The 25369-nt window shown below is 39.0% G+C and overlaps 2 protein-coding genes across 5 annotated transcripts in view; one reads left to right on the top strand and one right to left on the bottom strand.

Moving 5' to 3' along the window:
* The window catches only part of LOC306852960 (ETS-related transcription factor Elf-1-like), a 39819-nt gene extending 29280 nt beyond the window's left edge, over positions 1 to 10539 (top strand). For 2 of the 4 annotated variants that reach the window (XM_079390084.1, XM_079390083.1), the window contains exons 3-9: positions 3496 to 3664; positions 4125 to 4232; positions 4426 to 4587; positions 4820 to 4903; positions 5499 to 5691; positions 5787 to 6128; positions 6976 to 10539. In XM_079390084.1, the coding sequence (XP_079246210.1) occupies positions 3496 to 3664; positions 4125 to 4232; positions 4426 to 4587; positions 4820 to 4903; positions 5499 to 5691; positions 5787 to 6128; positions 6976 to 7756 (1839 nt within the window). In that variant the 3' untranslated portion in view covers positions 7757 to 10539. The remainder of the gene's footprint in view (positions 1 to 3495; positions 3665 to 4124; positions 4233 to 4425; positions 4588 to 4819; positions 4904 to 5498; positions 5692 to 5786; positions 6129 to 6975) is intronic. The other 2 variants (XM_079390086.1, XM_079390085.1) reach the window with 1 other exon arrangement.
* A 6646-nt stretch (positions 10540 to 17185) lies between these two features.
* LOC306853253 (tenomodulin-like) overlaps positions 17186 to 25369 on the bottom strand; it is a 32883-nt gene continuing 24699 nt past the window's right edge. The window contains exons 5-7 of the mRNA XM_079390517.1: positions 22838 to 22997; positions 22329 to 22435; positions 17186 to 18437 (exon numbers count right to left, since the gene is read on the bottom strand). Of these exons, the coding sequence (XP_079246643.1) occupies positions 18228 to 18437; positions 22329 to 22435; positions 22838 to 22997 (477 nt within the window). The 3' untranslated portion in view covers positions 17186 to 18227. The remainder of the gene's footprint in view (positions 18438 to 22328; positions 22436 to 22837; positions 22998 to 25369) is intronic.

Below are 25369 nucleotides of genomic sequence, written 5' to 3' on the forward strand. Positions count from 1 at the left end.
TTTTTCACGGACTGCGCAAAACAAACCTTGACGCTTGTCACTGTGTGTGCAGGGTTTTCCACACATGGGTGCTGTGAAATGTGTCCAGCTGCTTGTGTGGACTGTAATGATTAGCCGTGCTGGACCTAGAGTCAATAATTATCCCCATAAGTCAAGTCGACTTGTAATGGGAGTGAAATGATATTAAGCCACTTTGTCAGAGTTCAGCTACTGCACACAGCAGAAGCAGAAGTACTAGATCCAGATTTCCGGAGTCGCTGAGTGCATTTATAGCCACAGTCTTACACTGATAATCTTATTAACCTAATATAACATTATTTGTTACAACCTGCTAAAGATGGCAAACGTTTTAAGAAAACTTACACAACTAGATTTTTACCCATTACCCCAGCTTCATTTTGTATGTAAACACCTTTACCAACATTCTAGTGGCTTATTTACTATGTGCATGCCTCATGTGAATTACTGTTGATGTCAAAACTAAAACATTTCTTGTATAAACAGGGTTTTCTTGCATCGTCAAGTTTTCAGAATGGCTGATTTTAGATTTTTGATTGTGCATCTAAGTTAATTGTGCAGCTTTAGTGGTTGACAGATTAATTACTTATTGCTGAAAACCTGTTGCATGAAGCCTGCTTAGTACACAGTGTTTAAGAATCATCCAAAAGCTTGTTTAAGAATCATCCAAAAGTCTCTGGCATTGCAAGTGAGGGTCTTGGATTGCATCAGTGGGTTAGCATCACGTCTGGCGTGATCAGGTAAAGCAGAAGAGAGTGTAACTGTGGAACACACCACATACTATCGGCTTTATGCATACAGTAGGAACACGGAACTCAACTATGCAAATGACTGATCTTTATCTGATGTTTCCTTTTTTAGAAATGTGGTTGATTATTGTGAAACAGGTTTATGGCAGTCTCAAAAGTTTTACTCTTTTTACTGATGTACAAGATTGAGATATTGGCATATGAAGAGCTGTATTAACACTGGAATCTTATATTTTTTAGGGCAGAGCTATTTAGCTGATTTTATGCCATGCTTATAAATGCATGAATTGGTCTGTTGACAAATAGCATGGATTTTATGCAATAATTTCTGAATTGCAACTTTTTTTATATAGACTCATATAGACATGTTCTGCTGTTTTGCATTTACTTGTCAGGCAGTATAAGAGAGGCTATGTAAACCGATCACCAACGTTTTTTGCATAATCCTGATATCTGAGGTCTGTAATTCCCCAGTACAGCAGGATGAGAGGGAGGACATGGACAAATGCACAGAGCAAGACTAAGTTTCCTGCTTACTAAGCAGTCAGGGCTTGTGGGATTCACAGAGTGTCTGTCTAGCCTAGTTAAAAGTCTTCTCTTAGTAAATTGATAAACGACACGCTAAAATCGAAAGTTTATTTGGTCTACACATCCGTTTAAACGTTTGGGGTCAGTAAGATTTATTTATTTGTTGAATTATTTATTTATTTGAAAGAAATTAATTCTTTTATTGGGTAAGGATATATTGAATCAATCAAAAGTAGCAAAGACATTTATAATGTTACAACGTATTTCTATTTCAAATAAATGCTGTTCTTTTGAACGTCCTGTTTATCACAAAATCCTGAAAAAATTGATCAGAATTTATACAAAAATGTTAAGCAGCACAACTGTTATCAACATTGATAATATTAAATGTTTCTTGAGCAGCAAATCAGCCTATTAGAATGATTTCTGAATGATCATGTGACACTGAAAGAATGGCTGATGAAAGTTCAGCTTTGCTATCACAGGAATAAATAAACTCTCTTGCTCTATCTTACAGATGACCAGTAAACAGTTATTTTGAATTGTAACAATATTTTGCAACATTACGGTTTTACTGTATTTGATCAAATAAATGTAGCGTTGGTGAACAAAAGAAACTCCTTTCAAAAACAGTGACTCTTTTCAAAGACCTAAATGTTTAACGGTAGTTTATATCCAAATTTAACAGTAGCTAAATTCAAGTGTTGCCATTGAATCTGTTTCTAGTAGTTTAGAGTTTGTGTTAAACTGTACTGAATGAATTATTCTGGCCTTGAACTGAGATTTGAAAAGCCAAACCCATCGAGTATCTGGGGAAAATGCCATAACAACAGCAAATAGTCCAAGGATGAAGGAACAAAAACAGAAAACCCTGCCAAAGGAAGATGTAAGATGGCTTACGTGTTTCATAATCTTGTTTACAAAGAGACGGTATTTCAAGCATTCCTGAAGTACTGTATTACACTGATCAGTTATTGTTAAGTATTCCTTTTTTTTTGGTGAGTGTGTGAGATTATTTTCTTTGGCCAGGAACGTGGTTTGCATATTGTTCTTGTTTTGTTCATCTTCACACAATTGAACAACTGGAAAGGTGATAAACTGCATTCTGCGGCCATCTAGTGGTTACACAACACAACAGACACATGTGTGCACGTGTTCTCTGTAATATTAAACATGGCAGAATAAATCATGAAATATAGTCCCTGAGGAAAGGCAGTCACTTGTCAAACTCACAATGAACAGTTGCAGTAAGCGGTCCTCTAACAAGTGTCAGAATAAAGGTCACTAGACTTCGATCAGACTGCAGTTTCTCTTGAATTATTCCCGCTCTGTCAATGTTCACTCATATTCTGATACGTTTTGCTTTGTTTGCACATATCGTCTGCCAAAGGCATAATGACAGCTGCTGTCCAGTTAATGAGATTCGGTTGGTCACACACACACACACACACACACACACACACACACACACACACACACACACAGCGTCTCTCGTTCAGTGATGCTATCTTCAACACCAGTTTTCCCTGAAAATCTATTTTTTTTTTTTTTTTTTAATTGCTCTTACTAACAATCCTGATTCATCTAGACTACCCATAAGAGTAGGAAAACATAAAGAGTGGAAGAAAGACTCTTATACCAAAAGACTCTATACCAAAGTATGTTGGTATATTTTGGCTGTGTTGACTGTGGTGGGGGATGTGAACGGTCTCTTGTGGCTTTAGAGTCCAGTACAAACTATTTCCTCTTTCCCCCATGTGATCTCCACCCTAGCTTAGGAATGCTGGTGGAAATGAGGAAGCCTGAGATGGTGTTTTTGGCATGAAGCTCATGACCCTGGGAGCAAACAGGGTCATATGTATAAGAACCTTACTGGAACTGTGGTGTTTTTGCGTTTACGTCATTTATTCACATGATACCGCACAGGCTAGTCTCTGGCCTTATTGTTATTCTGACGCATTGTAAGAGTCCAAGCAAGTGACTGAACCGGCTCAGGTTAAAGCTATTATGAATGGGCCATTAGCTGCAGCCTCTGTGGGTATAAGTAACCTGGACGATTGTGGATTAGAAGCTTTCATCTGCAGGGAAGGGGTAAATTTATGTGTTTTAAAGCAATTATGGTGCACTTTGCTGCCTTTCATCGCACGACGGTTGATTTTAGATCAATGGCACATTTATCTCTCTGTTTGATCTCCCACAGCTGGACGACCCTTCAGTTTTCCCAGCGGTGATCGTGGAGCAGGTGCCCGCTGCCGACCTCATGCAGGTGTACTCTGGACTGGAGGCAGATGAGGTGACTAATGGCATCATGGTGGACTCCATTCAGGATGTGGTGGAAGAGAACATGATGGGAGATGTGGGGCTGTCTGGTGAGTCCAATAAGTGACCACAATTATAGGTGGCATGATGTTTTTTGAAAACCTTTCTCATGAAAACGGGGAAAAAAAAGTACTCTTTGCACCTGAAACAATCCACAACACTGTTTATATGCAGTATATGCACTACTGTTAAAACGTTTAAGGTTGGTAAGATATTTTTTGAAAGAAGTCTCTTCTGCTCCTGTTGGCAATATTACTGTAAAAACAGTAATATTGCCAAATATTCAAAATACAATTTAAAATAATTGTGTGTGTGTGTGTGTGTGTGTGTGTGTGTGTGTGTGTATATATATATATAAAATCGTAATGGACAGCTTCACAAATCAATTTATCTATTTGTTCTTTAACTATCATGGATCATGGCTTTCATTTAAAATGTGCTTGGCAGTAGTTTTCAGGGACATTTAAAGCTTAGTGTTTGTCAGTTGATTAACATTTATTCTGTCCACAGTAGAGACCCAAGTCTCAGGTGGAGAGGACAGTATGGAGACTATCGAGGCGGCTGAGGCCTTACTGAACATGGAATCTCCCAATAATATCCTGGATGAGAAACGCATGAGTATGTGATGACTCACTGTCTGTTTACATGGTGCTGTTATTTTTTCTTTAAGAAATGTTTGTGGGGAGACTTCTTAAAAACACAGTATATTTCAGTCAGTTAGCACATACTGATACCATTTCTCATTTCAGTTCTGTCTGTGTTTAAGCAAATTGTAAAGACATACTCATACTTGACCTCTACCCTTCTGTAGTTCACACATATGGGAATATGCTGGAATCAGACCTGACCTACATTTCCCTGCGTCCAGAGCAGCTCTCAAACGGCTGCATGGATGTTCCCCTGGATGAGGAGACGTCCTCTTTGGATGAGATCCCTCAAAGGAACCCTTCCAAACCTGCCAGGAAAAGCAAAGGTATCATTATCCTCCAGTAGAAGGCAGTGTGCACCTTTAGTGTTTTTTTTTTGTTTGTTTTTTTTGCTGCATTATATTAAAAACTAAAAACTAAAGATGTGACAAGAGAATGTAAAAATGTTCAAAAGATAGCCAAATACATCAGTTTTTTTTATTTATATGCTTTTTGAAATATTATTTTATAATATAATTTATGTTTATGTGTATTTATTTTCCTGCAACCATCCTGCAGTACGCAAGCCAAGACCAGTGCGGCCCTGCTCCCCCATCACCAATCCAACTCTTCCGTTGAAGAAGAAGAGCAAAGAGGGCAAAGGTAAGCACAACCTCAGATCGGTGCACGGTAGTAAAGGAGAAAAATGTGGAAACTCGCTTCTGTCTCCTGCATGCATCATGAGTTGGGGCTTTGCTGGCAGTGCTGCGGCTGCTTAATTGATGAGGTGCTCTCAAAGTGCTGCGTTTGTGAGAGAACTAAAAGTGATAGTGGGCTGGAGGGCACATCGATGCTGTCCTGATAGAGGCCCCTTATGCATGTATCCCGTTCCCAGCTCAGAGAGGAGGCCGGCCGCATACATATACATCACCTTGACATGCCGGTCTGTTCTCTCTCCGGCTCCCACTGCCAGGGAAGCTGTTTTTAACCACTTCTGGCCAAAGCGCACGACAAACAAGAATAATCTAGTGCCAGACCCTTCTAATTAATTTCCAGTCCAGTCTAGGGCTACCATGAAGGGAGAACTGATTTATTAAGGTTATGAGAAAGAATACAATAATTGCACCTCTGCCAATTTGGCTTGTTAAATAAGACCTGTGGAATCGCGTGTGAAATATGAAAGTTTTTTTTTTTTTTTTTATAAGTCTAAACTTTTAATGAGTGGACAGAGGAATATAAAAGACCCTTATTCTTGTAGGTAATACTATCTACCTGTGGGAGTTCCTCCTGGCCTTGCTGCAAGACAAAAACACCTGTCCCAAATACATCAAATGGACACAGAGGGAGAAGGGCATTTTTAAGTTGGTGGACTCCAAGGCTGTCTCCAAGCTGTGGGGCAAGCACAAAAACAAGCCTGATATGAACTACGAAACCATGGGCAGAGCGCTCAGGTGAGCCAATGGTTACAAACACTTCACCCAGAGGGAGCAATCATGCCAGAGGAATTGTTTTTCCTGACCTCCCCCTTCCTCTTGCTCTCTTTTAGGTACTATTACCAGAGGGGTATACTGGCCAAGGTTGAAGGACAGAGGCTTGTTTACCAGTTTAAGGAGATGCCCTCAGATCTGGTCATTATTGATGAGGATGATAGCCAAGGGGACGACGCCAGTTCTGGCTACGGAGGGCAACGATCCGCTCCTCATGGACGGGCAGTGGGCCGCGGTTCATCACGTGCGCAGGGGAAGAGCGCACAGTTGAAGTCAGTGAAGAGAGAGATGAGTCCTGGGCTGATCATAAATGGAAAACAAGCCGAACAGCTGGTGCAGACTGTCCACGTTCTTCAGCCAAATCAAGGAGCTGCTGTCCCAGCATCTACACACTCCGTAAGGTGAGGGGCGTTTACATATATAAACAGACAGCCACACACACAAGCAAATTTAAAACCACTGTTGAAACAAAAGCTCTTTTCTAAAATCGGTTGTTTTGCTGCCTACGTAGGTAGCTACATTCTTAGGCAGCAGCATCATAACCAAAATGGACCTTATAAGTGATCCATTTGTAACACTTTTCCTAGGCAGTAACACGAATTGCAGAGCCCAGTAAATGGCATGGGGAAAAAATATAGTCTCAAATTAAGAATTTGTCTCCTTGTTTTAGTTAAATTATGGTATAATGTGACCACGATTTAACTAAATTAAAACAAGGGAACAAATTAGTATAACTTGTCCACGATTTAACCAAAAAAAGGGAATGTAGTTGTATAAAGTGGCCATGATTTAACTGAATTAAAACAAAAGTTTTTAAAACAAAGTTTGGCCACAATTTAACTAAAACAAGGAAACAAATTAGTACAACATGGCCACAATTTAATTAAATTAAAACAAGGGAATTAATTACTGTGATGTGGCCACAATTTCACTAAAATAAGAGAACAAAATTAGTACAACATAGCCACAAATTAATAATCTGTCTGAATGTGATCTTAATTTGTGGCCACAATATAATTTTTTTGTCATTTCTGTAATTAATATATTTTAAATCAGAAATAAAATCTAACAACGATGGTTTCATAAGTTTAGCTTCTTTAACTTGGAAAAAAAGTATTTTGCATGTTCCACAGTTTATCAAAAATACAGCTGGCGCTTTTAATTAAATGCCGCCATGTAATTTTTTCTTCTCATACTGGAACTAAAGTGTTCTTGCTTTATAACCCCATGCCCCTCTATCTCCCTCAGGACTATAAATATGCCAGGCTCTGTTCCCATGGTCCTCACATCAGGAGCTCAAGGAGGAGGTCCAGTCACCCTGCAGACCCTGCCACTGTCCTCTGTTCTAACCAATGGGGATTCCTCCACTCATGCCTCGCCACCTCGGGTCATTCTCCACACTGTGCCTTCCACCAGCCCTGGCAGTAAAGATGTGCTCACCATACAGACTGCCTCTCTGACGACAGATAGCATTCAGTCCCAGCAGCTCCTCGTGTCCACTCTGGGCTCATCCAGTGGAGGGGTCATCAGCACCATGCCACAGCAAGCCGGATCTCTTAATGGCATCACCCGCCTGGTCACTCTCAATGCCAATGGGCAGACCGTCGTGGCCCAGCAGCCCGGAACGGTCATCGCTACTGTCCTGAAGCCCAGTGAACTTCAAGGCCTGCAGGTGAAGGAGGAGATCCTAGACCCACAGTACCTCCAGTCTCTGGTCAACAGCAACCCTAGCATGGCCTCGTACAGCAAAGATGAGCTTGAGGAAGGAATGGCAGAGCTGAGCTACAGAACTGTGATCATCAATAGTGCAGGTCAGGAGCTGGGTCAGACCCTCAATGGACATTCGGACATGGGCTCGCAGCTGGCTAGCAGCCCCAGTGAGGGCCTGACCCCTGTGGAGGAGCTAGAAGTAAGAGGAGAAGTGGCTCTGCATCCGGAGCCTGAGGCTAAAGAGCAGGAATTGCCGGGCACCATACAGATACCCGCATCCCACTTCATCCAGGTCAAGGTGGAACCAGCTGAGACCTAAACTAGTGGCCCAAGCCAGGGAAACACGTGAAAAAAAATACAGGATTTTTTCAGTGGAGCAGATTATCTGTAATTTATTGCTCTTGATTGTTTAGAATGGGCGTTGAACCTGAAGACTGTTGTTTACTCAAAGTTATTGTGATATTGTACCTAAATTCGAACCTTGAGTGATACCGACCATGATGTCATGATGAAAGCTCTTTGGTTTGCTCTCCGTCACACCCAAACTCCCAACAGGAGAGCAGCCATTCTCCAACCAGGGATATTCCCACCATATGTGCCAGTTGAGATGTTTCTGTCTCTCTTCTCATCTCCACAGACAAATCCAAAGACTTTATCCAGCAGCGGGACCAAAGGAGGAGTTGATGGGAAGCCAAAAAGAAACGAACAACACACCATTAACTTTAGGATTAAACACACACACAGTTGCTTAGGACATACAATATGGATAAACATTTGTTTTGTGTTTTATTATGTAGCCATTTTAGTGGACTTCAAAAGGATGCCTATTGGAATAATACTGAAAGAGTGTCTAGGTGGTAAATGCTTTGTTTTGGAAGTGATGTTTTGAAGGGGAAGATTGTATGATTCACTCTGTTTTTAATACAGAATTATGACATTATCTAATCCCCCTCATACCATCAGAACAGAAGAGGTTATTCTTTTTCCATCACACACAAATATAAAAGCCCTGCGCTTTTATGGAAATGGGCATTGCCTGTCATTGAGAGAGGCAGTTCTCGTAGACATTGTTTGTATATAGTAACAGACTAGAGAATATAGTGACAAATTCCACAATCATCTGCAAAGTATTTCCCCATTATAATCTTGTTCATATGAAATGGAACGCAGTATATATAATTCTATATAAATATATAATACACAACTAAGATTCAATTTATGGCCACAAATTTATTTATTTTCTGAATTTCTAAATTCTGTATAAAGTCTTTTTTTAAACAAATGCAAAAATGAGGGAAAATATGCAGTATGTAGGGCTAATTTTACCCATAAGACTCCAGTATGTGTGTGTATTGCTGTATTTTTCCAATTTAAAGCATTCCATGTAATCCGCACACCTTTCATATTTTATCTATTTTTCAATATAAGGGGATCTGAACGTAGCTTTATGAGATTGAGCTATCATGCTGTTCTTATTCACTGTGATGTGTTTAAAGCCATTTTACAGAGCGTACGTGCTATAAATGCTATGTCCTTTGGTTTCTGCCTTTACGCTGTCATACTTTTACCCTGTATCGACCACATATCGTTCGACTGATGCCTTACACGACTGTTTTTCAGGTCACAGCTGGTGTGTTCTGTGACATTTAGCTAGATTTTTAAAATGTATGTATTTGTAGTTGATGTAGTCCGCTGTCCATGGCCTCCGTTCCTTCCTCGCCTCATTTATATCCAATGAATCTAGAGCACAGTCTCTTAATAGCGGCATCTCCACAAGTAAACAGAGTGGATGCTGCAGACATGTTGAAACTAAACTAAATTTGTGCTAAATTGGAAGAAGTGACTCAAGTTGTTGAGGGTAAATGTGGACTGGACTCTCAGAAGACAAGACGCTGATCACAGGCAGCAGGCCTCTGCCTCTAATTCTGTTTGACTAACACCAGAACTCTGGTGCTGCTCCGACAATCATGGCAACACCTTGTATTATGCAATATTACGTCAGTAAGACAATCGGTGACCTCATCATAATAGAATAATAATGTCCTTCTGGCCACCATGTCATTTTCAGACCTGGTCTTGTTTATAATATTTGTTGACCAGAGGCTTAGTTTTTGGGTAAAGGTATGCTAGTGCTCTTGCTATAATTTAATCTTGCCTTTTCTCAGGGCTTTCCTTTTTTTTTCCCCCAATTGTCTTATAGTAGACTAGATTTTTTATTTTTTTTTTAAAAGAAAGAACCAAAAGAAAATAAATATAATAAATACAAATTTGCCTTAACGTGAACGTGTGATCTCCTGTTCCCTCTTTGCTGTGGAAATTAAAACTCAAGATCACAGACTAACTGGATTGTGGGTAAACAACACAAAGCCCACAAGGCAGATGCTATCATTGTTCCGACGTAATAAAACAAGTACACCTCCTGGTGCATCTCCTCAAGCGTTTCTTTTGTTAACGTGAATTAACAGAGGTCAGATGCACTCCCAGGTATCTTGCAACATCTTGCTGTGAATCGAGGCTGCTGCGGGGAGCTTTGTTTCCAGCCATATGTGCTCTTATTCGGCTTGTCTGCTCCTTCTGGAGACTACAGAGCACCATGGCAACTTCGGCGAGGATGGAGTGAGTGCAATCTGTTAACTACAGGAAGCAAGTGCCGAAAAGAGTTACTGAACAACCATGGCATGATTTCCTCATTTGAGCGGGTGAATAAGAGCATTAGCATTAGCAACAACAACAAAAAAATTGGTCATAAAAATACCCTCATACTGTTTCAAACCTGTTTTTTTTCTTCTTCTGTGAAACATACAAAAAGAAACATTCATATTTCTATGTACAACCACAATTATTAGTGAATGTCAGACTCCAAAAAATAAATACTACATGACAATGGCACAGATTGTTTTAATGGTGCTTTTGAAATGTATTTGCCCTTATTGGAGTTTGACAGCCTTGTGGTCTTTATAGAAAAGAGCTGCTTGAACATTCTTCAAAATTGTCCTTTTGTGATCCATAGAAAAATATGACATGCAGAACATCATATCATTGTACTATTTGTTTAACATATCCACCCTCCATCATTTTATGTATAATAAATACATAATTTTTTCCATCTGTCTTGTGGGCAAATAATCTTTAAACAACTAACACAGACTGTGAGAGCACCCAGGACAGTTTTCGCACCTGCAGCTCTGTGTGTACTGGCCTTGTGGTGAGGATAGAAATGATTGTGTGTGTGATTACAGTGATACGGGTTTGGAAAGGCTTTCTATGGTCTTATATGGTGGGATGTGTGTGTGTGCTGATGGAGCCATCTGGCAGCTGGTACATGCTGGAGCTCTTACCCCCAAGTCTACTATTCACACACAGCTGCAGATTACCCAGCACTCTGAACCCTACAGGCAACACTGAAAAATAAAACAATAACATCCAGCAAAACATAACACCAGAGCTGTTAAAGGCAACTGTAGCAACAAGTATGGGCAAAGCAAAATGGCAACTAAAAGTGGTTGTTTAAATGATTTGCACAGCGCTAACCTGTCCTGTGAAAATGGGAAGATATTTTATCACACCACTACAAATGTTACGTGAATTGGAGAAGATATAACAAATACACAAATATGAACTTTTTCATTTCTAATGTCAAGTCTGTAGGTTTCATTTTAAATAGAGGATGGAGGGAGACAAGTACAGCAAAAAATTTCTTAAATTGGATTTATTTTTATGTCAAAAATACAGTAAGTCTTTTTCCTGACATTTCCATCTTTCCCCACAAGTAGACGACGAAAAACAAAATCCCCCAAAAACTCAATGAACTCCCAAAGAGCCATGCTGTCATTAAACAGCCAATTACAGGCTATTTAATGGAAAATAAAAAAGCAGTAAACATGTTAAGGTTAAATGTACAAAAGTTGTTGTAATTGTGTAATACATTTTATAAAATAAAATATTAAACATGTGACTTGTCCCGACCTGACTTTTATAAAATAATGCAGAACTTTTATAAAAATGACAAGTTTATAATTTCATATATATACCGTTTTACTGTATAGTTGTGTGAATGCAGGCTATGTCAGTGTGATTTTTTTTATCATAGTAAAATATGATGGAATTTTAATACTCAAAACTGATTATGATAGTTTTAAATTAGATAACAAACAACAACACTGCTAGAAAAAATGCATCATTGAATTCAAAATCATGATTACTTAGATACTGTACAACCCTTGTGACAACTAGCCCCGGTCTTCCCTATAGTGTGTATTTTAGGTGTTGCATTGTTTTAGGTTTTCACCATTTCAGCCACTTTTCAGTCTTACATTCAAATACATTTTTAAAGTACTAATATTCTTTGTAGTCTCACAGTTAAGACGCAGTTGCAATTAGAAATATCATGATTATACCAGAATGACAAAATGTTGTTCAAAATAAAGATCAAGCACAGCATGTCGTGGTCCAGGAAACACATGTACTGTAGCTGTTTGACATGGCATGCTGACTCCCTGTTATTAAACAGGACAGCTTGCAGTGATCAGTGTTTCACTTCTGAATGCCATAGGATCTATGACTAATCGTAAACTTCTAAACCAAAATAACCCTTGTATAGTTTTAAAAAAGGTATTCAAATTAAAGCTGAATTTTTAGACAGCTGTTGTCCGCTAGCGTCAAAACCGGGTCTTAACATCAACACAGCTGCACAAAATCAGCTCAAGGAACATTCTATTTTTAAAGCAAGACGACAAGTAGCTGGAGGCCAATGACATGCTTGAATAGAGCGAGTGTTTATTGCATCACGGCGTCTCTCCAGTGAGGAGTGGCGGGGCGGCTGAGGGATGGCGGTCATTAGAAATGTGCCTCCAGTCAGGGGCTGTGCTAAGATTACTCACACACCAGGACGCTGCCGCACACACACACACACACAAACTAAACAATGGTTTTGTTCTGTTACAGAACTAAGACTAATGACATCCACTCCAATTTACGTCCTTTGTTCATCACTTTATATTTACATCAAATTTTTAAAGCAGCAGCGGTCTCACAGCAGGAATTTATAGAAGCTAAAAGCAATACTCTTACAGCCATTAAACTTCTCACCCTACATCCCTCAACTGCCTGAATTGATAAAATTCTTCCACTGACAAATGAAACAATAACCATAATTTTATATTTCCCAGGTCATAACCATAGAGTCAAGGTTTGGCTGATTATTATGGCCCCATTAGCCCCTGCTGGTAGATGCTATAACTACATCATCTGGCAGAAAAACAGATCTTTCTCCATTGATATAGCCATTCAAAAAGACTTGGATATTCTTTCCAGCTGTATACATATTTTTTTTATTGCAACAATGAAATATATGGAAATAATTATATTTAAATATTAATCCATTTATTAAAATTGTTTAAAAAAAATTATTTTATTTTCCCCAAATCTGTTCTTTTTGCTCTTTCTCAACTCTGAATATTCACTAGTCAAGGGTTTGGGATCTATCTATCTATCTATCTATCTATCTATCTATCTATCTATCTATCTATCTATCTATCTATCTATCTATCTATCTATCTATCTATCTATCTATCTATCTATCTATCTATCTATCTATCTATCTCTCTCTCTCTCTCTCTCTCTCTCTCTATATATATATATATATAAAGTTTTTAAAGGGAGTCTCTTCTCATCACGGCTGTGTTTATTCGATCAAAAATACAGAAAAAAACAGTAATATTGTGAAATCTTACTGCAATTTCTAATATTAGTTTCCTATTTTAATATACTTTAAAATGGAATTTATTTCTGTGACGCATTATTCCAGTTCAGTGTCACATGAACCTTCAGAAATCATTCTAATATGCTTTATTTATCATGAGTGTTAAAACGGTTGTGCTGCTTTATATTGTTTTTTGGTACATTTTTCTTTGATTCTTTGATGAATATAAAGTTACAAAGAGCAGCATTTGTTCAAAATAGAGATCTTTTCTAACAATATAAGTATTTACTATGACTTTTTATTCATTTAACACATCTCTCCTGAATAAAAGTATTAATTTCTTTAAAAAAGAAAGAAAAAATGTACCGACCCCAAACTTTTGAATAGCATTGCACATTGTAACACAATTTTTTTTTTTTTTTTTATAAATAAATGCTGTTCTCTTTATATTTTTATTAATCAGAGAATCCTAAAAATTATATGCATATTATAAATCAGCATATTAGAATGATTTCTGAGGGATCATGTGACACTGAAGACTGGAGAAATGATGCTGAAAATTCAGCTTTGATCACAGAAATAAATTATATTTTAAAGTATATTAAAACAGAAAACGGTTATTTTAAATTGCAATAATATTTCACAAAATAACAGTTTTTTCTGTATTTTTGATCAAATATTTACAGCCTTGATGAGCAGAAGAAACGTCTTCATAAAACTATTACTGATCCCAAACTTTTGAGCGGCAGTGTGTGTGTATGTATGTATTGTGACGAGTCGGTTGCCTCCCCCCTTATCATCATCACCACCCCGTCCCGTATTCACCGCCCTTCACCATGCTCCCGACGGGAGTGGGTGTGTGAGAGAGGAGGGGCGCTGAAACAGCCAGGGCTGGCGGCGTGTGATGAGGCGCACCTGATGTGAATAGAGCCTCATCACCGCCGCCGTTTAAATGCCGAGCTCGCCTCTACTCGAGAGACCGGTCTCTTCCCCGTGCATGCACGCTGGTGTCCTCGCGGGTCCAGGAAGGGAGCGTCGAGAAGGGAGACTGCTGCGCCCGTTACGGCTGACGGGCCAGAATGCCGGGCCGTTTAATCCCCCAGAAGCTCCGGGGGCCAAGGAGTAGGACGAAGCCGCTCGAGAGAAGCCGCCGCCACTCGCTCCCGGACCCGAGAGGGGAGCGCGTGCGGCCACCGGACTCCGCCCCTTCCCTGGACCCATCCTTTCTGAACACTGCCCTCCTTCACGTACCCCGCAGCACGACGAGGACACCAGATCCCCTGTTTATTTTGGACACTTTTTCCCCTTGGACACTATTTTTGATTATTGTTTAGCAAAAACCTCTCCGAGGCCTGACGCCACACCCACTGTATCTGTCGTTTGCTCCTCCCGCGTGTGCGTGCGTGCGTGTGTGTGTGTGTGTCCGTCCATGTGTGTCCTGAATGATTGAAGATAGTGATCCAAAAACATCCTTAATATATTTACTGTACTTAAATCTGATATTTGTACTTAAATATTTGAAGGCCTACAGTATCACCACTTTCAATATGTCATGAAGTAAAAACTAAGATTAAATAATTACAATACAGTATTCATAATTCACATCTTGACTATAAAGATTATTTTATAGTCTGATGAGTCCTACCCACTGCTCTATAACAGAGAATTATAGATGAGTGGTCCCACAATCGATATGGAACGCTTTGCGACAATTCAAGATTTTTATTTGTCACATACACAATTATACAGAGTATAACCAGCAGTGAAATGTAGGTCAGGCCCACTCCAAGGACAGTGCAATTATAAAGTATACAAATATTAAGAAAAAGAAAAGTAGAAAAAATAAGAAAAGAAAAGAAATAAATATAAATGTGCAGGTCAGTTGTTGACAATGATTAACTGTTGGCGGTTCCTACTGAAATGAGCGTGGTGCTGTAAATAAATCCTATCTGTCGCACAATTAGTTTACAAAACAGGATTTTTTTAGTATCAAACTCGACATAAAATTTTCTGTAAAAGGTTTATATCATAGAAAATATTTTGAAAATTAGCATCAAGGCGATAAATGTATTATGTTATGAAATATTTTACATAAAATCGGAATATTCAGCATTTACCTTTTAATATGCCTATGTTATAAGCCAACATGAGCAAAGACGTGTACATTGAGTCCTACACCAGCAGTAGAACTTCCAGAAAGAATCTCTAGGTATTGCAGATCTCCTCGCACAATAATACAGTCATATCCATACGGCACCACTGGAGGGCAGTAGTGACACACCTCACTGAAATATATCTAACAAGTAATTTGCTCTCTCTTCTTGTACATCGTGTACTGCTTTAAAGCTGAAAGTCTGCCTGTAAAACACAGACTACCTGCTCCACGAGTTAAATCCTGGGAACTAAAACAAACAGCTTGGAGGTAAATTACAATGCACTTTTGATGTGCTAACAAAAGGAATTAATTCACATGCGTACCTGTGCAGTCTGCAGTCATCCCATCCTGCCTCCTTGCACTGCTCCAGTCTCACCGAGTTTTCTCCTTCAGTCTCATGCAGTCACTGTTGCCGCAGACTCACTCTCAATCTTTCTGCGTCTCGGCAATGAAATACAAGCAGCTCTGAACTTTCACAAATGAGAATAGGTTGTTTTACATCTGAAATCGTTAGACACGTCTCAGAATGGATCTGAGATGCTATAGAGGATGTGCATAGTGTTGTTCTATAGGCTAATCTTTCAGTTTCAAGTCATGACTCACTGGTACTTTTTGTGTAGGTCTTTTTTTGTTGTTGGTTTCTTAGCCTTGACAGGATAATATACATAAAATATACAACATATGTTATCTGTCATAGCTGACATGTATATAAACAAACCAGCAGGTACGTGAGTAGAAATAGCAACGAAAACACAAAGGATATGGCATCATAAAGTGCAGTGAAATTGTAAACAGCTTGGTTAAATGTAAATACTCTTACTCTTTGACTTTGTACTAATTGTAATGTTGCTTAGAATGTTTATATTAGTAAAATATACATAGCACCCAAGGAAAACCGTCAATAAAAGGTACGCTTCTTATGTTTAATAACATTTGTTTTTCTTCCTCATTTTTCCATCACTATTATGATGGGTTTTATTAGAGTATTTTGTTCTTTTTTCAGTGTGTTGATGAGAGAAGCTTGGACATTCTTCCAGTCGTTGTCTTTGGTTTTCCAAGAAAGATATATAGGTTTTGAACAAAACGAGGGTAAGTTGATTTTTATTTTTAGCCTATTTATTTACATGAAGAATTACAGTAATATATGTAATAATTTAATTTAAAAAATGAATTTGATTAATGGAATAATAATAGATAGTTTAGATGTTTATTAGTATATTAAAGATATTTATGTTTTTTTATATTTAAATTAATATTATAGATATCTTTTCTGCTACACAATGGCTCTGTTAATGTTTGAGCATCAAGATAATTGCTGTTTGTTCATGTTTTTATGTATTGTGATAAAAGAAACAGGATCTGGTATAATAAGCTTTCTATGGGGTATTTCGAGCTTTGATCATTTACCTCAGGCTTCTAGTGAATTAGATCTTAGTACTGCAAAAGAAAGAAGTGTTTTGAGAAAGGATATGGCTGATGAAAATCACATATAGACAACTGACCATGGATGCGAAAGAAATAAACATCAAGGTGATTTTTAACTTCCTCCATGGAATGCTTTGTGTCTTTGCATGGTTGTTTGTCACAGATGTGGCATCTTTTGTTTCAAGATGAAAGCCCTGTGTTTTGCTCTTTTGTTGGTTTCTCAGAATAGATGCATTTTGTATACTTTCGTTATGATAATTTAAAATAATATATTGCGTCTGTCTTATTAGATTTCATATAGCTCAGTCATGTGCAGAACTGGAAGAACATAATGCTAATAATGTCAAGGTCATCCAGTTTGTTTCCCAAAGAAAACAGACTATGAAAATTTAAGGCATACATGTAATGCACTTTTTAGGTCCCTTAGCACATCCTTATATGCAGCAGTAAATTAGTAGCAGACTATAAACCTTTTACCAGTTTTATTCAGAAGAAAAACACAAAAGAGCATTCGATTACGTAAATGCAATTTATAAAGCACGCATTTGCTTGGATGAAAGAATTGATTGAAACAGTCCCAGACCTGCAATTATAGTGCTAGCAATGTGACTACTTAAATATAGCCATGTGATATGTGTACAGTGTAGTTCTACACCGCACTAAATTGACATAACAGCTTTTAAAAAGGCTAATTTTCAAAGTTCTACAGGGACTTGCTTAAGCGTAAATACATTAAACACAATAGTTCATAATGTAAACATGCAAATTACTGTGAACTTATTTGTTAACCTGGCTTCTTATAATGCCTCTCATCCACTATAAACATGACAAACAAAGGGCCCATGGAAACGGTCATGTCATGCAGAACTTCATGCACAATCAAACAACATCAACTTAAATCAATGTTAATTAAATCACATTGTCTTGCCTACACTACTGTTTTGGAAGGTATGCATGTAATATGTAGACTACAGTAACTGACAATTTCCAAAGCACCTGTTTCTGTTCTTCTTCCAGTATCAACATCAGGTCAACGACAGATAAAGACATTGAAAATTATAATTCTTACAGTAAGCAGCCATGTAGTTGACAAGAAATACTTCCTCCATTGACATGAGACTCCATCTAGCCCTGTTTTAAACAGTTAATTCTATAGTAACAGTTTTTACAACCATATTAATTGAGAGACTAGTATTCCATGTGGTTTCAAATGAATATGTTCATAAAAATGTCATGCATAATAATTACAAGCAAAATGCTGTTGAAAATAGTCTGAGATGGAATATGTTTGTACTATTAAAAATTAATTTGAAGTACCACAAATTAAACTAATGAAGGCGGTGAAATTGTGAAAAATAGCACCTAAATAAACAGTTGACTTATTTTAAAAGATTTCTTTACACAAAGAATGGAAAAAGGTTTTGAGAGTATATGTGACATTTCGTACAAATGAAGCTGGTCTACGCGTACCCCTGAGCAGCATAGCACCACTGGTTCCCACTGGCATCCTCAAATTCGTCCCAGCATTCTTGCTATCCACCAGTTGCAGGGCATGACAATCTGACAGATTACCCGTCCTCCCTGGTAATAGTAGGGATACGGCCAAAAGCCACCCAGGGGCTCGTAGTATCGCCGACAGTAACGGTACCCCCGACGACAGTACTGGCAGCAGTAGCCCTGCTCATCTAGGCTGTTGTCCAGCTCCATCCCCGCTTCTCTCTGCAAAGAGAGTGAGTCAACAGGGTCAGAACCGCAGCCAAACAATACCTGCAATCTCACCACAGGGCACTTGACTGATGGCTTGATTTTAGCAATAAAAAGGTGCAGTGCTCAGAAGGGGGAATGAAGAGTGATTATGGGGTGTAGACACACGATGACAAAAAACCCTGTCATGCTCAGATATGTCACAAGGATCAGAGTGGCATTTAAAGTAGATGCTTTTGATATGCCAAGCCAGGGTATCAGATATGATATAATGCCCTTGACCTTTCCATTACGCCGCCAGTGGCATCGCTTGGCTTTAGCATCTCTGATTCAAGTCCCTTAACCCCGCTGCCTGTCTGTTCTCAGTCACAGCGAGTTTGACACTGGCAGCCATGGAGATAATTACACTATTTCTTTCATCCCAGCCCTCCCACTCCCATAAAAGTGTAGCATTGGCGCCTGAGTCCGAGCAGCGACCCCGTTCTCATTTCGGCTCAGAAATGAGAACCCTCCCCCATGCACTTTCATGCCCTCCTTTGACTTTGGCATGAAGCGAATGGCACGTTCATACAGCAATTAGCGGGGTAATGATCGCCCAACAAGGATCGGTTTATTTGCTCTCGAAGGCAGGGTGTGAATTGGTGTAAGGGCTAAATAAAAGCGGAGTGAAAGGTAAATTGGGTAGAATTAATGGCCCTTGGCCCTCTCCATTGTGATCGTGTACGCGTGCCCGCTCCAGATTACCCAGGGCTGAGTGCCATGCCTTTGATCAGCCGCTACAACGAGATGGGTTCCGAGAAGTGCCACTTAACTTTCTATCCCCCGTAACTGTTGGAGCAGAGAGCACCCTCGACTCGCACGGTTTCCACGGTTTGACTGCATTTCGATCTCCCCAAGCTTACCACACAGACAATATTAAGTTATCCGTCTGATTAAAACACTGTCATGGACCTAGTCGACTCTGCTGATCTGCATTAGATTGGCAGATGAAGCCGTGTCTCTCCAGGTCGTCTGGCAATGTTTCAGACTTCCTTTTGGGAAATGACACAAATGAACGTGAGGGGAGAAAATCGCTTAGAAACGATGAAAATGGCATCTAAAAACGATCATTTGTGGTGTTTGTATAGTATAAACAGGTATATTATTATCATTATTGATCTTTCTGGGTTTGAGATGAAGCGCAGTGAATTATAATGTGCCTGTGCGTGCGAAGATGCATAATGACATGCATTTCTCCTCTGGAGTCCCATTTCTCATTATGTTCTCCATAAACGGCGCATGTATGAGTTTTCATGAGCTCACTATGCAATGATGAATGGAGTGAAAATTGTATACTTCTAATGATTAGACTTGTGCAAGAGGAAGCAGGGTGATGCTTGTACTCTTTGATTTATTACTCTCACAAATGCACAAAGACAATTACTGATTCATAATGTTTGTCAGGTTTAGGGTCAAGAGTGTTGAGACAACAATTCATTTTGGAAACGACACAAAGCCTGTCAGTGTAGCACTCTTTGCTTTATCAGACTTTCACAGAAAAGCCCCCTGCCAGCATGAAAGGTGGATGTTATTTGGGAAAATAAGAGATTTTTTGCAGAGTGAAATGATGTGTGATTAGGATAAAACAAACAGACTATGAATGGTATTGTTCCACGGAGGTATATTAATCAAACTGTTTATCCTGCCACAATGAGAAAGTGAGTGTTAATAACTTCATGTTTGAGACTTTATATGTCAGTGAGAAGAAGTGAAGTACTCTGGGACATGATGTCAGTCATGCATAAGAACAGGTGCCTATAGCTGACTGTAGCGCTTTGTATTTTCTTTACAAACCCTGTCATGTTCTCTGTTATGTTTAGTATTACAGCCCGTAAAACGTGATGTAGTAGCATTTAATGTGAGGAAGTATGAAAACTCCTCATTTATTATGGTGTGGCACATTATACAGTTGATTGTGGAGGACCCGCTTATCGGTAAATGGTAGAGAAAGACCCCTTTTACAGGTTACTTATGAATCAAATCTAGATATCCTGTTTACAACAAAAGTATAGCATTTGCATTCATTGTATGGTAGAATTTAATTATTGTTGAAGATGAACATTCATCGAAATGCTAATGCGAACACCTGCGGAGGAATGCTGGGAAGATTACGCTCAAGTGTGAAGAAAGTTGTTTTATTAAATTAAATTATTTAACAAACGTTTTCTTTTTCAATTGAATACTGTTCTTGTCATTTTTATTTGTCAAAGAATGTATCACAGTTGTCACAAAAATATTAAGCAGCACAACAGTTTTCAACATTGATAATGATTTAGAATTCTAATATTAGAATTATTTCTGAAGGATCATGTGACACTACTCACAATGTTTTTTTTTTTTTTTTTTTTTTTTATCAAATGAATACAGCCTTGGAAGTTGGCAAGCAGGAGACTTACCTCCAAACTGAACTGCACGTATTATCATTTTAATTTTACAGTTTTTGTTTTAAATGACAGATTTAACAAGAGACTTGAAACCAAGCATTTGTTTCATTTTAGTATCCTAAGTTTAAAGTGAATTCATCTTCATCAGGTCCTTGACCCGACAGAGCACCTTAAGTTCAGACAGACGTGGGGAGGCAGGTTCAATCAGCGATATGCAAGCCAGAATGCTTTCAGCTAGGACGCGGGGTCACGATGCCTACCATCAACAACTGCAGCAGGCACACGAGTCTGAGATTCGACGGGACCCAATCATCAGAAGCTTATCCTCCCAATGTAGGTCAAGGACCATGATGCAATTTCTCAGCGCAGCCAGATGATAGTTATTCAGTTTGAAAGATATCCAGAGCTGTGCTGGCACACAAGGCATCAGCGTGGCAGGACTGGGGAAAGGTCAGCCTCGTATATCTCAGGCCTTCTGTCACAGGTACTTTGATGATTATTTATAAAAAGTGCACAACAGGAAGAGACCTGTCGCAAAATACGAATTCCCTCCTCCAGCTGCAGATGTCTGCCAGTGGGAGAGCTAAAGAAGGGCTTGTGTCTAGGATCCTCTGAAAGGTCTGGGGTATCTGGCTTCCCAGCAGCATCTACATGACTCCAGACTCCAATTACCGGGAGCCACATCCACTTTGACGTTCACAAAAGCCTTTGTTATCGCTCTGCCCACAAACACAGCCCACCTGTGCTTAGCCTTGGAATTGGCTGTATTAACCAGCTGATAGAAGGAGAGGTTTTCAAAAGGGAAAGGTGGTTTCATCTGGGTCTGCCTTAATTATACGCTACCTTGCGGTCCATGTTGCTGGATGAGGTGGGCAGGCAAGACGTTCCTGGGCCTGTGCAGATAAATGTGCCTTTTTTCCTCCACCCAAAGTTCTTTCTTTTCTCAGTCTTCTCATCCTTGTGCTTGGAGGCTAGAAGTCGCACGCTAGTTGGGGAGGTGTATATCGTAGGTGTGCGAAGCAATAGTGCGTGCAGCTTCAGGATAATTAATCATTGAACATATGCTTCACTTCATGGACGCAATAAAGGACACTCTTTGGCCGCTTGATTCTCCATTCCTTGATAATTACAGCCTGATTTATACATTTATCTATTCATTAATGAGTGACCTTGGGAGGCTTTGTACATCACTAACTACATAAGAGAGGCAAGGAAAAATTGTGCAAGGCAAACTTGCTTCCTTTGAAGGCTAAATATCCCTCTCCATTAGCTGTAAGACATTAAGGGAGTCTTAAGTGAACTGGCCTGATTTAAGCAGATATATAGAGCAATTTTAATACCCTGTGGTCCACATGGTCTGTTTTAAGTTCGGAAAGGGAACTTCGATTAATGAACAATTTATACCAAGAAAGAGAGCATGACTATCCGACTCACCCGCAGTCTGAACAAGTGTTTTAGTAATGAACCTGGGGCTCATACTTACATAGTCGTTCACTGGTAACTGGTCCATGACGTCCCGGGCCTGACGTGGACCTCTCGCCTCCAGCTCTGGGGTCTCATCCACATCCTCTACATCGTGGAATTCAGCATCTGCGTCACAGAAGGAAAGACAGTAACGCTAAAAACTTGCTACTAAAAAAAATCTGAAAAAATCCAAAAAAAAATGAAAGGCCTCTTTGATCTTCCTTAAGAACATAAAGCCCTCCAGTATTATAATGCCCTCATTTGGAAAAACAGAAGTTGGTTTGTGGCAAACATGTTCTTCAAACCTGGTGTAATGTGTCCTTGATTATTCAGTGATTGCTTAGGACATTTCTACAGATTTAACCATTAAAATTCTGTTTCTTTTATGCTTTTTTGATTTCCTATTGAAGAGAAGTACAAGCAAACAGTGGAGAGCAAAATAAATTACAGACTCGACTCTTAGGCTATTCTGAAACCTTATTACTAGGGTTGGATTGAATTTCGAGACGGTGAAGCCCTGTATGTAACCTCTGAGAGGAGATGGGTGGATCCAGTGGATGGCCAGATCTTGGCAAATCTCCCAGATCTTGGAATTCAACAGGAATGTTTTGTTGGAGACTGGTTCTTCAGCAGGGATCCATATCTGAGAGTCCACCATCTGCATATCCACTTCACCTGTCTCACTCATCTGAGAAAAGAATGTAGATTTTAATGCCTACACAAAAGCATTTAAACTGGGTCATGGATAGGGATGGATGGTCATTTGATCAACCATGTTGATCAGGATACTGTGAAGGACAGTGTTGCCAGTATTTCTTATACCATTTAATCACAGCTATTTAATATTATATATATTATAAACATTACATTTTAGTATACTAAAACATAGAAATGAGTTCCAGAAGCTTTCAATACTGGACAGTATCGATATTGCTTCCCCAGGATTTAATTTTGTGCTAAATCTTCTCACAAATTCCATACACTGCATTGCACCAAAGGTCAGATGGCCACTGAAGCTAAATTTGAAATTGATCTTGCATGCTGATACCTTTTATTATACATTTTAATGATATTTGAGGGTAAAAATGTTATTATAGCCGTTTAGCAATTTGCTAAACTGCAAATGATCAGACTTCTGTTTTTAACTATTATACAATCTGTTTCAACGGTTAAATAATCCGAATCATTAAACAATCATCACATAAAGCCACTATAATAAATAACCACAATTACGTTTGAACTTTAATGTGAATGATGTGTTTTTGTCACAGCCTCTGGTTAGCGCTGTGGTCTCTGGTTAAATGAATGTCATGAGTGAAGCGTCAGCAGTTTGAGCGGTTTGCAACTGGCTCCTTGTGTCTTTCTACGTATGGTAAGATGAGAAATAGATAGTATCTTACACAACTTGCTAACACATTTCATATTTTCACTTCAAAGTCTACTTTAGTCATTTTATTATTTATTTATTTTTTTTCACAAAAAAAAAAAAAATCAATGCATAGTTTAACAACATTTTGGATCAATATTTGTATCTGGGTTTCAACGGAAAGTATTGATACTTCAGTTGTGCTTTCAGAAGCTCATTTGGCTTGATTGAAACTGAGCCAATTCATTCCGTACCCTCCAAACATATTTCTGTTTGTCAGTTTATTGCGCATACAGGCATCCTATGTCTCCTTACCACTGCCCGAACAAGATAAAGCTGGTGTCTCTGCTTTATGCTATTGCCTTGGATCATTTCACTCTTACTCTGCAGGGAACAGAGTACTAACTGCTGACCATGGCTAAAATATTTAATTTGAACTCTCTTAAAGACTGTAGCTGCACCTTCTTGTGAAACACACTTATTTCTTCCCTAGCTGTGAAAATAATTTCCCTTTTCTGCAAGCACTGGTGGTGTTGCATTTTAATTTGTACAGCAATAGGAGTACAAAAATATATCTGACTTTAAGATGACTTTAAAGTCTGTCTGCTGTGTTGGTCTGAGGAAGGACTGACGTGTTATTCAATCCTCTAGGCATATTAAAGTAGACTGTGGTGCATCCACCCTGTCGCCCATTATACAACTAATTATACAACTGTTAATGGTGTACTTAATTTGTTAGTTCTGCAGTTCATGAGCTGTTAAGTAAATTATTGTTGCTTAATGATAGCGATTGTATGTCAGTTTGATCTAATTGAGATCTAGAAAGCATCTTTGGATAATGCAATCACATGAGGTATATGTTTGTTGTGCTTGTAGTTATGTGTAAATAGAAGTACAAACAAACTCTGCTCGTTAATTAGTGCAGAGACCAGAGAAACGGCTCACATGACAAATATTTTTACAAGGTTTTCTCCCAGTCTAAAGCTTAATTGCAGATTAGTTAAGCTTGATGTAGAATCCTGAGGCTATTGTCTGAGCTACTATCATTTATATTAGATTCCCCTCTTTCGCTTCCATTTGCTCTCCCTCTCAGCCCTCTTTTTTCATCCCGCTGCTCTTGTTTTATTAGAAGTCATTTGCGGTGCCTTTTTTCTTGTTTGTTGGGAAGTGACACAGCACTGGCCTGTAGCGGTTCCAGTTCCGCCTGATTAAAAGCTTCACTTTTTGTGCCTTTGAGACAGTTTCTTTGCTCCGGCCCCCTTTCCCTCAAATCAAGCTAAACTAATGATGACTAGGAGGACAGCCTGCATGACTCAAGCAGTGAAGGATGCTGTTTTAGCCTAAAATTAAAACGAGGGCCAGCGGTGCAAGTAGGCTGCTTTATGCTCGAGCAAAGCATACCTTTCATACGAGTAAACAAAGGTTAGGGCACTGATCCTACAACATTTCATCACAATTATTGAGAAATTAGCTAGATAAGTTTAAGAGTGGGTTCTCTTGAGACATCTAAAGGTTGGAGAAGAGGCATTGAAGGGAAAAGAGCAAAGCAGAATTATGTCTTGACTAAGGGGTCAAGGTTTGGTTAGCATGGCTCAGTTAGTATGACCCCTGCTGGTCAGTACTGAAATTGTACCATCAAAATGCCTCTTTCTCAATTCATCAATGTAGATTTAACCAAGCATATCAAAAAATAT

This window comes from Barbus barbus (assembly GCF_936440315.1).
Source record: "Barbus barbus genome assembly, chromosome: 33".
NCBI lineage: Eukaryota > Metazoa > Chordata > Actinopteri > Cypriniformes > Cyprinidae > Barbus > Barbus barbus.